The sequence below is a fragment of the Eufriesea mexicana genome, unplaced genomic scaffold (assembly GCF_001483705.2).
Source record: "Eufriesea mexicana isolate 0111107269 unplaced genomic scaffold, ASM148370v2 scaffold1653, whole genome shotgun sequence".
In the NCBI taxonomy this organism is placed as follows: Eukaryota; Metazoa; Arthropoda; class Insecta; order Hymenoptera; family Apidae; genus Eufriesea; species Eufriesea mexicana.
In genome coordinates this window covers 404,277-418,153 of record NW_016909884.1, presented here as the reverse complement: position 1 = coordinate 418,153, position 13,877 = coordinate 404,277, and the positions used below count along the sequence as shown (strand labels likewise).

General features: G+C 38.4%; 1 protein-coding gene across 2 annotated transcripts in view; it reads right to left on the bottom strand.

Moving 5' to 3' along the window:
- Positions 1–13,877, bottom strand: part of Calx (sodium/calcium exchanger 3) — a 203,317-nt gene that overhangs the window by 76,540 nt on the left and 112,900 nt on the right. The window contains exon 4 of one of the 2 annotated variants that reach the window (XM_017902012.1): positions 1,049–1,240. In XM_017902012.1, the coding sequence (XP_017757501.1) occupies positions 1,049–1,240 (192 nt within the window). The remainder of the gene's footprint in view (positions 1–1,048; positions 1,241–13,877) is intronic. The other variant, XM_017902013.1, reaches the window with a different exon arrangement.

The following is a 13,877-nucleotide window of genomic DNA, read 5'->3' as shown; positions in this document are numbered from 1 at the left end:
TGGGAAGTTACTAGACTTCTAAGGATAGATATGCAAATTACTGGACACTAGTTACCAGTCTTTTAAGATTTATATAAATCACTACTTACTAGCCTTTCAAGGCTAGACATACAAATCACTGGATACTAGTTACCTGTCTTTTATGATTAGATATGAAATCAGTAGTTACAAGTAACTTGTTACTAGTCCTTCAGGGCTAAATATGTAAGTCACTAGTTACTAGTTATCAGTCTCTTAAGATTAGATATACAAATGACTCGTTATTAATCTTTCAAGGCTAGATATATATAAGTTACTAATTACTAGTAGCTGGTCTTCTGACGATAGATATACAAGTCACTAGTAACTATTTTTTCAAGGCAAAATGTGGCTACTATACAAGTTACTAGGCTTCCTATTAATTAATTACGACTTACTGAAAGAATACTAATAATGTTTTGCGGCATGTAGGTAATGAAACCAAGATGGGAAGTTTAAATTTGTAAGATAAAATATGAAGGCATCCCTAATCCTTTCACCAGAAAAAGCGTACATATATACTGTCACAGGTGTATTAATATACAGAGTGTGTACTTAAAATCGCGATATATTCGACCGAGTAGTGATTCTAAATGCAAAAATAAAATAAAACAAAAATATTTTCATATAAGTCTCTGCTTCTGGGGAAAAAATTATTTAGAGATCCATCAGAAAAATAAATCTAATAAATTAAATTCCCATTAAAAATTAATTAATACACTAATAAGTCTCGACTTGAGTATTATCAAAATTATTGTACAATCAAAAATAAAAACGAAACAATATTTTCCCATATAAGTCTCTGATTTTATAGGGAAGATGAGTTGAAGATCCATCCGATACTCCCACACTAATTAGATTCGATTAATATATTAAATAAATTTACTAAATTAAATTCCGATTGTATATTAATTAATATACTAATTAGTTTCGATTTTTCAGATTCCAGATTCCGTTCACGCTGTATATACCGATGATTCCGCGTGCATGAGTGTGTCATATGGTTAAAGAGGAGAGACAAGGTACTCACCGAGCAGTATGGAAGCGTTGGCCCTCTGCACCAGTTTGTCCACGGTGTTCTTGAACTCCTTGGACTCCTTGATTCGTACCTGCGCCCTGAACACCTCGCCCAACTTCGGTTTCCCGAGGAGCGCCATTTTTTCTTCGGCCGTGCGTTCATCTGGCTGCTTCATTTCCGCCGCTACTGCGACCCCTGCCTCGGCTGAAAAGAGATTACGCCTCGCTGCTTAAGTGGTTCGTTTAATGTTCGAGGCAATCTAGCCGGATGTATGGTCAAAACGTGGACGTCACGTGGCAAGGTAAAAGAAGGGTCAATTAAATTTCGACTAACTCTGCATCATACTGAGGAACAACGAAAAATATACCCATCATCCCTAATTTCTTTTCTAATATATCAAATCTACGAATAGCCCAATGAATATTACAAATTTGACATTCAGTGATTATTCTGAGGAACAGAAATTAATCTCGATTACTTCGTGAGAGGCTATACTACTCTTTACATTGTTTGCTAAAAACGTGTATATACAGAGTGCTCCTTTTAAGTGGACACAAGACAAATTTCGTACACTACTGGGTCAAAGAAAACGATATGTCTACAAAACAGGTTAGTTTACTTTTTTAAATCACGCGTTTATGAGATTTTTCGCTGTGTCGATTTGAACGCGACACCCGGTACAATATCGATGCATAATTACAAATTACACTCAGATTACACCGAGAAAATTAGTATTTTTAAATAACCTACGTTGTCCATAGAATTCTTCATTCTCAATATCTTCTTAAAATAAATTTGATGCTTCGTTATCTTCCTAATTGAACAAATAGATACCCAAATTGGAAGGACACCCTATATGTGCACTCGAAAATTAGTATTTTTAAATAATCTATACAGAATTCATATTGCTTCGAATTTTTGACCAATTGTGCTTCGATATCTTCTTAAAATCAAATTTTTCCTTCATCACCTTCCTAATTTATTTCGCCATGTATAGGGTGTCCCAAAATTCACGCAAGATTTGAATTTTTCACCATTCACGCGTTAAAGTATTGCCAACGGAAAAGAAAAACAGCGTGACAGTTGATAGTTTAGGATTATTAAAAACGAAGCGCTACGCCAAAGAACAACGTGTTTTTATTGTCAAACAATATTTACAATTTTTAATTAAAAACCCGTGGTTTGTATGAAAACTACTTGCGTGAATTACATTCAATCCCGCGAAAATAAATAAACAAGTACACACACGAAGCAGAGGAATGGCTCTCGTGCATACCGTGGACGCAAATAGGTTAAACGAATTCCATTTCGCAAGGAAGCTCGCTCGTTTCTTAATTCACGACTGCTGTATTCATCGTTGGACATCGACTGGCAAGAACCATTGAAATAATAGTGCAAAGAAAATCAATTTCCTGATTACGCGAATCGCGACCTTGCGACCGGTGTCTTTTATAAATTATGCCCATGCAAAACGTGCCAGTTTCCAATGCTAATTCCGTGCGACAGAGTCCGACCATATATCGGCTGACATCACTTGCGCGCCAATTTCCATACCCGTGTACTCTACTGCCGATTTAGCACGCTGTCTAACCACGCTAAACCGACGCCAAGCACGCCGATTCTACGCTGTATATACCTACCACTCTTCTATTATTTCCCTTCCCTTCGAGTCTTTCTTCTACTTTACAGTCGCTTCTACGATTTCACCCGTTTTCGCCGGCCGCGGGAGAAAACAGGGCTGCTCGAACGAGGCCGCGCGTGTGCCACGAATAAATCTGCGGTCGTGCGGGGAAACATCTCGTGTCGTTCCCTCGCAATTTCCTGTGACGATATAAACGTTTTCACGAACGCGATTCTAAGTTTTATCCCGCACTGAGTCCGATGACGAATATCATTGGCGTTAGTACGCCACTGGTTAATTTTTCTGGTTGTTTTATGGTTCTAGGGAATTTTCTATCTCATTGGCAAGTCGATACCGAGGTCTGCTTATGATTGTGCTTCTTTGCGAGGTAATATGTGTATGAACATGTATGTTTGATAGTGGTTAATACGAATTTCAGGTTGAAAAAATTCTAGGTTATTCGTTAATTCATTTTTCTGCTTGTTTTGTGCTTCTAGGGAATTTTTTAATCTCACCGTCCTTCATTCATTTTCATTTTATAATCAATTTTCTAATTATGCAACTGGCTTCCAGGACTGATTTCTACGACTCGCAATTGACAACTTTTAGACTGACAACTGACAACTTTTAAATTGACAAATGACATTAAACTGACTGACTTGTACCACTGATCACTGAGACTGAGTTGCTCACATCCTCGTATCCTTATTTTAGCCTTGCACCAACCTTGCACCTTGTCTTTTTTTATATTCAGGACTGACTCTTAACCGAACTCTAATTTTAACCCTCTGCACTCTGAATTATTTTTCAATTCTGTTCCCAATAACTCCCAACTTGTTTAAGCATTTTGTTTGAAATTTACTTCATAAATTTACGTCATAGTTCCTCGACTGCTACTTATCTTAAAGAATTTTGTTTACTGATTGTATTAAATATAGCTCTCAAACATTGTAATTTCTATTTTGAATTTAAGTAATTCAAGTAGTTACTTATTTTCTTTACTGATTTAAAGGAGTGCAAAGTGTTAAGACTGACAGCTGGCTTTAAACTGACCTCTAACTTTAAGACTGACTTATTTCTCAGACTGACTACTGACTTTAAGACTCTAACTTTAACACTGACCTGCCCGTATCCTTGTACCCCTATATAACCTTAGTAGGTGCTTCAAAAACCCAGGACGCATTCCCAAACTTTGGCTCGTTTCTCCCACTCGACTCTGTCATAAATATCCCTTACCATCAATCCTCTTACACGAGGTCATTTTCGTCCTATCTCCCAAACACCCTTAACATTCTTTCAGGGCCACGCTCGTTCCATTCCTATACACATCGAGTAAACAACAAAGACAGAATTGCGGGAATACAGCAGTGACAGTGATGTTAAAAAATTATTAAACGAAGGGGCAGAATTCAGCGGTTATTTGAATCCAGTGTAGAGCTGTATCTCTTACTATCGCTGACTATTCTGCTATAGTCAGTCTTAATTTAGATTTAAGAGAGTGCACTGCATTGTGCGAGTCTGCTACTTACTTTCCCCCTTGCGCATATTACATTTCAAGCCAGAGCTATATTTACCTCTCCATTTTATTTTATCTTTAGCAACAGACGATTGAATTTTCAATTATATTCTTTATTCCTAGCTCAGAGCTAACTTAGACCTGTGTTAACCCGTATATCTTTTTCTACTTTTATTAACAAACGGTTGTATTTCGACTTATACTCTTTATTCCTGTCCAGAACCTAATTTGAATTGACACGCACCTGTATATTTTATTTTATTTTTATTAATGATTTGTATAATATTTTGAATTATATTCCTTACTTCTATCCAAAACTTGACTCAAATTTACACGTACCTGTATATCTTATTTTATTTTTATTAATTGTATTTCGAATTATATTCTTTACTCGTATCCGAAATCTGACCGAAATTTATATTTACCCATGTATATTTAATTTCATTTTTATTACTAAATAATTACTATATAACCACGTCATTCACGACTGTCCTTTAAATTATATTCTTTATCCACTCGTCACTTTATACGTACACAAGTTGATTATCCAATACTACTTCACTCCCAAGCACATCGGATAATCGGAATTCTCCTATGCCAACCAGAACAATCGATCTTCCGTAAGCTATAAACGACAGTAGTTGAGCAAAAATGGCAGAAATATCTCGAAAGCGAACATACGTGACACGTTTCCCCTAGAACCATAAAAATATCCCCAGCTCGATCGCAATGGGTTTGCACGAGAAAATCGACGGACCTTAACGAAAGACCGAAAGTTCGGATGCAAATGGGCGCATTCGTCACACGGGAATATTTCACGTTTCAATCTGTAAAGCAACGTCTTCCTACGCGATACCTTACAACTGCTGAATTCGCCACGATTCACCTGCAGAGGAAGCTACATCAACGTAAGTTACTCGTATCGGCTTTTTACGACCGCTGTAAATATTCTGGGTTCTTCTCGCGAGCCACGTCCACCGGATGAACAAAATTCTCGCGCGGGCGCCGCCATTGCGCTCCTTTTTTCCACCCCTTTGCACCCGCCGTTCGTCCATTCATCCCTTAATTCAATACGAGCACCGATGCGACCGAACTCATTTCCTCCGCGACGTGAAATACGACCGAGTCGCATGCGTGTGTACACGGGTGCCAGTATCGCGACAGACAAGGGTGGGTGGACGCATTTATCATCGGTTAGAATGCACACACGGTTCGAAAGATTGTCATATCGATCCCGCCGATGTTACGTCACACCCATCTTCTTCCAATGAGATCTCCTACCATCCTGGCGCCATGAACACTTTTAACACGCCTTTCCTCGCTTTTCCGCGTTGGACCAGGTCTTATTGGGTTTCTGCCTGTGAAAATTTGTGCTGTAGCGTTTGGGCCCAATAATAATGCAAGAGTACCGAGTCAAAAATTCGGAAGAAATTATTTTATTATTTATTTTTTGCGTTTATTCGCGTCGCCATTAAATAAAACTATTTTTGAATCATTCTGGTATCACGACCGCTTTTAACACGCTTTTCCTCACTTTTCCACGTTGAACCAGGTCCTATTGGGGCTCTACCTGTGGAAATTTGTGCTGTAGCGTTTGGGCCCGATAATAATGCAAGAGCACCGAGTCAAAAATTCGGAAGAAATTATTTTATTATTTATTTTTTGCGTTTATTCGCGTCGCCATTAAATAAAACTATTTTTGAATCATTCTGGTATCACGACCGCTTTTAACACGCTTTTCCTCGCTTTTCCGCGTTAGACCAGGTCCTACTGGGTCTCTGCCTGTGGAAATTTATACTATAGCCCGATAATAATATAAAAATATCGAGTTAAAAATTCGGAGGAAATTATTTTAATATTTATTTTTTCGTTTATTCGTAATGACGTAAGATAATCCTATTTTTTGATCATTCTGATGCCATGAACAATTTTCACACGCCTTTCCACCAATAATTATGTAAGAGTACCGAGTAAAAAATTCAGAAAAAATTATTTTAATATTTATTTTTTCGTTTATTCGCGATGGCATAAGATAATCCTATTTTTAAATCATTCTGGTGCCACGAATGCTTTAAACACGCCTTTCCTCGCTTTTCTGCATCAGACTAGGTCTTATTGGGCCCCTGTATGGAAATTTATGGTTGTCGTGTTTGCGCCAATAATTATACAATAATATCGACAAAAAATATTCTTTATCATTTATTATAGTAGAATTACTTATGCTTTCTTCCATTTTAATCGCGAATTTTAAAAATGGACTCATTTGTTGGAGAAGTGTTGCCCGAGGCACCGTGTTATTCTTTTCTATCGCGTGACTTTTGAGTTAAAGGTCGCAATAATAAGTAGCAATAATAACGTAGTAATAACTCACAGTGAGTCTCCTATCTTTAATACCTCGGACCCTAAACTTCTTACAGCTGTAACTTTTTTCCCGTCTAATTACCATTATTTCAATTTCGCAAACCTTCTAACCCCTTTCTATATACATCTACCCCATCCCCTTCCCTCCCTCTCACCCTAAACGTTTCATTTAATTCTAGAAGTCTACACCTGTGTTCCAAATTATTTTCAACCGACGATGACTATACTCGACGAGGACAAACCAACTACACTATACTTGTAAAATTGAAAATAATTATAAAGAATCAAAAAATATCACTATCCATTCCTCCGAAAAATTTATTAAAAATAATACTTCATGTACTTCACAGATTTGACGATATCTAATTTATGACGATTATCTAATTTAAAATTCGATTAATTCGCAAAGAAATTTAATAATTAGAGTTAAAAATACGTTTATATCAAACAATTAAGAATCATTATCCTAAAACGTGTTCAATCTCTTCTATATTACACTTCAAATAGCGAAAGCGAATTATTTTGATGCTCGACGCGAAGATCAAGGGGTTGAAAAACACTGCGCAGATCTACTGCGCGATACTGTTACCTACAGCATGACTTTTGCTTAGAAGGTCACATTAACGAGCACGAACGATCACCATCGTTCGAGAAAATCGCGTAAATCTCAGACCCTAGACGTTTCATAGCTTCGCAGACACGTTACACAGTCACGAGAGTCGGGGTGGCAGCGAAAACAGGGTGTAATAGAGGAAAATAACCCCATGGTATAATAATCGCGTATAAGAGCGCGATTCGGGGTATTTCTTTCATTCCCTCTGGTAAAAGTCGCGAAATCTAATGGCAGAGTTCCGAGCAGAGTCCAAGTCACGGAGTTCGCTGAATCGCGAAAATACTCGCGGCCTTTAATAACGCGTTCCAAAGTTCCACGGACCCATTCGTGCCACGGTTAAGCCGTTCCACAGACGAAACACGAAAACAAAAGTTCCATAAACCCGCTACTTCGTGGTCGCTTTTTCTTGGACGCTTCCCAGTAAACTTCACCACCCGTTCCGCGTACATTCGCTTATTTTGCTACGTGTTCCTCTCGTTCCGTCGAAGCCTGTGCTTAAGCGAGGTGGTGTATACAGTGGATCAAAAAAGTTGTCACACCAAGCTACTCTTGACTTTATCAGCACAGGTAGTAGATACGTGAACACAGAGGTTATGTATAAATAACATTTTTTGAACACATTAATTGCTACAGTGGTCATCAGTTTGTTAAATTTATGATACTGTTTCGTTTTAATTATTTTTTGGAAATTTACACGAGGCAAATAAATAGAGAATTTTGAATAGAGTATATTAATAATATGTAATGTACAAATAATATTTTTTGAACATGTAGACTATTGCAATGGTCACTGGTGATACTAATTTTCTAAATTTATGATACTTGTTTTGTTTTAACTATTTTTTGGAAATTCACACAAGGTAAATAAATAGAGAACTATGAATAGAGAATATTAATCATTTTTTAAACACGTTGATGGCCATAGTGGTCATCAGTGACGGATAACACCAATTTTAAAAATTTATGATGCTTATTTTGTTTGAATTATTTTTTGAAAATTTACACAACGTAAATAAATAACGTTAATAATTTGCGCTATTTTTTCGCCATATTCTTTGATAATTTATCACTCTGTCGTAAGATTAATGGGAATTTTATCGTGTTTAAGCGAGTAGGTGTAACGAGTGGATCAAAAGAGTTGTCAGACCTAACTTCTTCTCGACTTTATGCGAACAGGTAGTTGACAAGTGAACACTATCTCGATTAATAATCTACTATCCACAGAGATAACGTATAAATACAATTTCTTAAACACGTTGGCTATCATAATGGTCTCCAGTAACAGGTAATGCTAATTTTCTAAATTTATGGTACCTATTTTCTTTTACCTATTTTTTTTAAATTTACACAACAGAAATAAATAAAGAATATTAATAAGCTGCCCTCGTTCTGCTACAGTATTTCACAATTTATCATTATATCGTAAGATTAATGGGAATTTTATCGTAGCCCCCTGAGTACACCATATAAAAGGTGCATGACAGTCAACGTGTTAATAACGTCTATAAATACGATGATAGTGATGATATCACGATGACGGATATTCTAACGATGATATTATCAACGAGAAAGTAGTTTAAAAAAATTGAAGAATTTTCATGGCAAAAAGTATCGCCATACTTATTGTTCCCACATGAAAATTCATCTATATTATAGTCCAGTGACCAGGTCACCAATTTTTTAAATTTATGATACTTGTTTCGTTTTAATTATTTTTTGGACATTTACACGAGGCAAATAAATAGAGAATTTTGAATAGAGTATATTAATAATATGTAATGTACAAATAATATTTTTTGAACATGTAGACTATTGCAATGGTCACTGGTGATACTAATTTTCTAAATTTATGATACTTGTTTTGTTTTAACTATTTTTTGGAAATTCACACAAGGTAAATAAATAGAGAACTATGAATAGAGAATATTAATCATTTTTTAAACACGTTGATGGCCATAGTGGTCATCAGTGACGGATAACACCAATTTTAAAAATTTATGATGCTTATTTTGTTTGAATTATTTTTTGAAAATTTACACAACGTAAATAAATAACGTTAATAATTTGCGCTATTTTTTCGCCATATTCTTTGATAATTTATCACTCTGTCGTAAGATTAATGGGAATTTTATCGTGTTTAAGCGAGTAGGTGTAACGAGTGGATCAAAAGAGTTGTCAGACCTAACTTCTTCTCGACTTTATGCGAACAGGTAGTTGACAAGTGAACACTATCTCGATTAATAATCTACTATCCACAGAGATAACGTATAAATACAATTTCTTAAACACGTTGGCTATCATAATGGTCTCCAGTAACAGGTAATGCTAATTTTCTAAATTTATGGTACCTATTTTCTTTTACCTATTTTTTTTAAATTTACACAACAGAAATAAATAAAGAATATTAATAAGCTGCCCTCGTTCTGCTACAGTATTTCACAATTTATCATTATATCGTAAGATTAATGGGAATTTTATCGTAGCCCCCTGAGTACACCATATAAAAGGTGCATGACAGTCAACGTGTTAATAACGTCTATAAATACGATGATAGTGATGATATCACGATGACGGATATTCTAACGATGATATTATCAACGAGAAAGTAGTTTAAAAAAATTGAAGAATTTTCATGGCAAAAAGTATCGCCATACTTATTGTTCCCACATGAAAATTCATCTATATTATAGTACATCACTTAACACCGAGTGAAATATTTTTTATTCCACTGAAATTAAATTAAAAAATTCTCATCAAAAAATTGTCGATATTTAACCTGTTATAAGAGTCATGCTCAAGATCTATAGTTACAGTATCAAGCTAGAGCGCCTCCGCAAGACTTAGGGTTTCAATGGCCATTTAATAGTTGAAGCTCCTAAAGTCTTAAACGTTCCACAGATGTGTCGACTATTCTAGCAACCGTTAAAAGCAAGTTCACCGCCAAGCTATGCTCCATTGCTCGAGATCTGACAGGCGTCACGTCAGCAACGAGATATGACGCGGGGGTAATCACTCTGACCCAAGTACCAGGCCATTATTATCCAAGCACGGCGCACAAGTTCCCACAGTCGAGATTAGAAATTCCAAGCTTATATATCAGTCGATAAAGATTTATAAATTTGCCACATACGATGTGTCACTTGACAGTTGTGGAAATACGAGCAAATCTAAATATCCCGACAAAGGGTGCCAAATTCCGATCAAAATTTATTTTCCTCCCATTTTCCTCGCCTCTTGTCACGTTCGAAGGAAACATCCTTGGAAATATCGAGCGATACAACGCGTTACAAGATGAATAATAGACACTCTGGTTGGCCGGTTCTCCCTGACAATTGTTTGTTCCGTAAACAACGCTCCATCGATTATCCCGGATTTGCGTGGAGCGATGGTCTTCGATCGCGGGAATCGTATCCAAGAAGGAGGATCCAGAGCACATTCGCAGGGATACACAGTGAATCAGGCAAATCATCGGCGGACTAATTCAAACTCAAGACTAACACTCGAGCTCTTGGAATTTTAAATCCAATTATCGTGGCTCGAATAATCGTTTTTTAAATTTTTATTCAAAATTCTGCAATGTTATTGTCTCATTATTAGTCACACGATGTCGCTATTTTTCTGTCAATATACGTGTAATAGATACTTCAATATCTCTCGTTATACTATTTTTAATACTACTACTATGATGATTTTGTGGTGGCATCATTCTCACCCTTGCCAATAGATGGATTCCTACTTGAAGGAGGTTTGAGGACTTTTCGCAAGTCCTCGGTAAAAACCCCCCGTTTTCTATATATATAGAATTTCCAAGCTTTTCAATAGTATCTCTGTGTAAGGCAGGGCCTGCTAGATAGTTTTATCGACGAGTCCAGTAGCAGGCCCAGGACGAAACGCATCCCTTCCTTTTCCTTTTGTCCCTTCTAGCACCACTGTCATATGAAGGGTACCTGCTGCAACTGACAACAAACGTGAGCGAGGACCCCCCACAATTTTATAGGCTATAATATAATAATATATGCTATAATAATTCTACTGCTTTTTCATACCGTGGTAGGTTTAGTGTAAAATATAATATTTTATTAAGCATATAATTATGTTAAATAATGATTAGCCATTTTCTTTTCTTCTTTAGTTCTAGCTCCGAATTCGTCATCGGCACCCCCAAAGTCGAAAAATATGTCTTCGTATTTTGTTCGAAGTGGGGACACTGCGTGTCGTGGGCTCGTTACTGGAAACGCTTTACGAGTATCGGCAGCAAGTTTGCGATCCCGAGTCCCTCGGGATAATTCCGCTGAACGGGAACCGATGTTCCTCGAAGCGCGACTTGCTATTGCTCCACCTGTCGTCGCCGTCTTCACCCCTTCCTGGCCCCGACCTCCACGACCCCGCAAGCCTTCAATTTCTCGCCACTTTCATCCGCCGTAACGGTTGCGTATCTACCCTCCGGGCCAAGATGAAATTTTTCTTACTCTCGCCTCTCCCGTCGGTCATTCGATCCGTACAACTTCTTCCTTTGTTTGAAAGGCAAACGTTCCTCTCGCCATCTCGTCATCGTCATCGCGGTTAACGACACCCCCCCGTCACGTTAACGTCGACGTCCCTGCCGAAAGATCGATTTTACGTCATTCGCAGCCTTCTTCTTCCTCTCTACACTCCCTTAAACCGGGTCTGAGAACGTCTACCTTCTTCTTTTTTGTTCCACTTACGTCAGACAGCTTCGACACGCCGCAGAGAGTCATTTACATACGCGAAATTAACTATAACCGAGTGGGGCCCTCCGAAGATGTGAAAATTCAATGAGCATCCATCCCTGCATATGCCTCTGTGTTGATGCAGGATTAATTCAATTTTTTCAACAATGAGAAAAGCTCGAGATTCCACCATTTTGGACCCACAAATCCAATTTTACAGAAATAATCGTCCCAAAATTAATCCATCCATGGTTTGGTGGTTTTGTGTACCACGATTTCGCGAAAACTTCCTGTTTTCATTGCACTCTCATTAAAACCAACCCATCCACCCCCCACCCTCTCTCTTTACAACAGGGTAACACAACCACCTCCCCCCCTCTCAACCCTCTTCCTTTTACCTGGTGACTTGGCTTAACTATGATATCGGAGACCCTAGGCTACACACAACTCCCTCTTTGATCTAAGAACAGACGAGAGAAAGAACGATGATAGGATAGAGAAGAGGGGGTAAAAGTAGGGGGGATGAATGCGCGCGCGTTCCCGTTCTGGAGCAGCCTTTGGCGCTAGTGGACTCTTCAAGTAAGACTACCTACTTAGCAGGCCCGTGCTTCAGACGTGGGATACTACTATCAGGTCGGAAACTTATATATATAAGAAGCGAGGGGTCACCGACCACTTGCGAGAAACCTCGAACCTCCTTGAATCCCTCTAGTGGCGAGCGTGGGAGTCTGGTCGCCACACCCTGTATACGCACTCACGACTAACACACGACGTGCATCGCCTATCACATCCACGAAAATTGTAAGAGTTTATACACATTGCGAGGACTAACGAAATGGCGTATATTGGATAAGGCATCGGATTGTTTAATTTCCTTGTATACAAAGAACGACCGGCAACGATCCAAAGCGAGAACGAACTCTCGGTATTGTTTTGGTTACGCGAGAGGAAACCGACAGATAGGAGAAATCGTAACCGTGCCCTTATACCGCGTTCCCATTTATACCCAGTACACCATTCACCCATCTCTCCTCCCAATTCCAAAATATTCACGCAGTATTAAAAAAAGAAAAAAATACTTTACCAAAGATATAGCAGAATTCCAATTGTCCGGGCGTGTATATTTCATATGAAAAAGGACGTATGCCGACATTATGGAGAAAAATGAATTTCTGATATCATGCTCCCGATTCTAACGGCTATTCTCAAGGAAATGTAGGGATAAACGATGCAAGAAGCTTCGATCCTATAGAAAATCAAATAACACGCGATTTTAGTATACTAAAGAAGGAATGAATATATTTGAGGGATTAAAATTATCGAATCGGAATTGTGGAATAGATATTGGATCCTTATTGCTTACGGTCAAGGCACACCTTTCTGTCCCTGGTTCCAAAACACACTGCTCTGCCCTGCGTCGCAATACACACTCCACTGTTCTTCGTCTCCAAACACACTACACGCGCCACATACGTACACGCACTCATGTTCTCTCTTATCCTCCGTATTTTAATATAAAATTTAAAATAACTTTCATATAAGGCCCCCGCCACGTGGTTCTTATCCCGCCATACTTTCCGCCATGTTGCTTTCTTTCTTCCAACAGCGCCCCACTCCCAAACTCTCATTCTTCAGGTGTCCGCCAGATGGCGACTCATACACGCATCGTTAGAGACAAACACGATACTCGCAGAGCCCCGTGTCAAGGCCCGTTCGGAAGACGAACGTGCGCGTGTCAGTTATTTCTCCGGGATTTCGGGAATATCTTGCGAGATATCGTTCCTTTTAGCGTGCCTCTCACCCAATCCCGTCGTTACCACCATCGCGAGGAAGCTTCTTATCCGAGCGGAAAACGCGTGGAAATCCCGTTGCGGACAAATCTGATATTGCGGATATTCGCTGGGATTGAATTTCCTGCCATGTCCTCGAGTGTTTTTCGCTGTCGCTGCGGCCACGACCGGGAATTACCGATATCGATTCCCCACAAACAGCTGGAATTTCTTTCGTGGTTCGATCGAGTGTTTTTTTCCCTGAAGGAA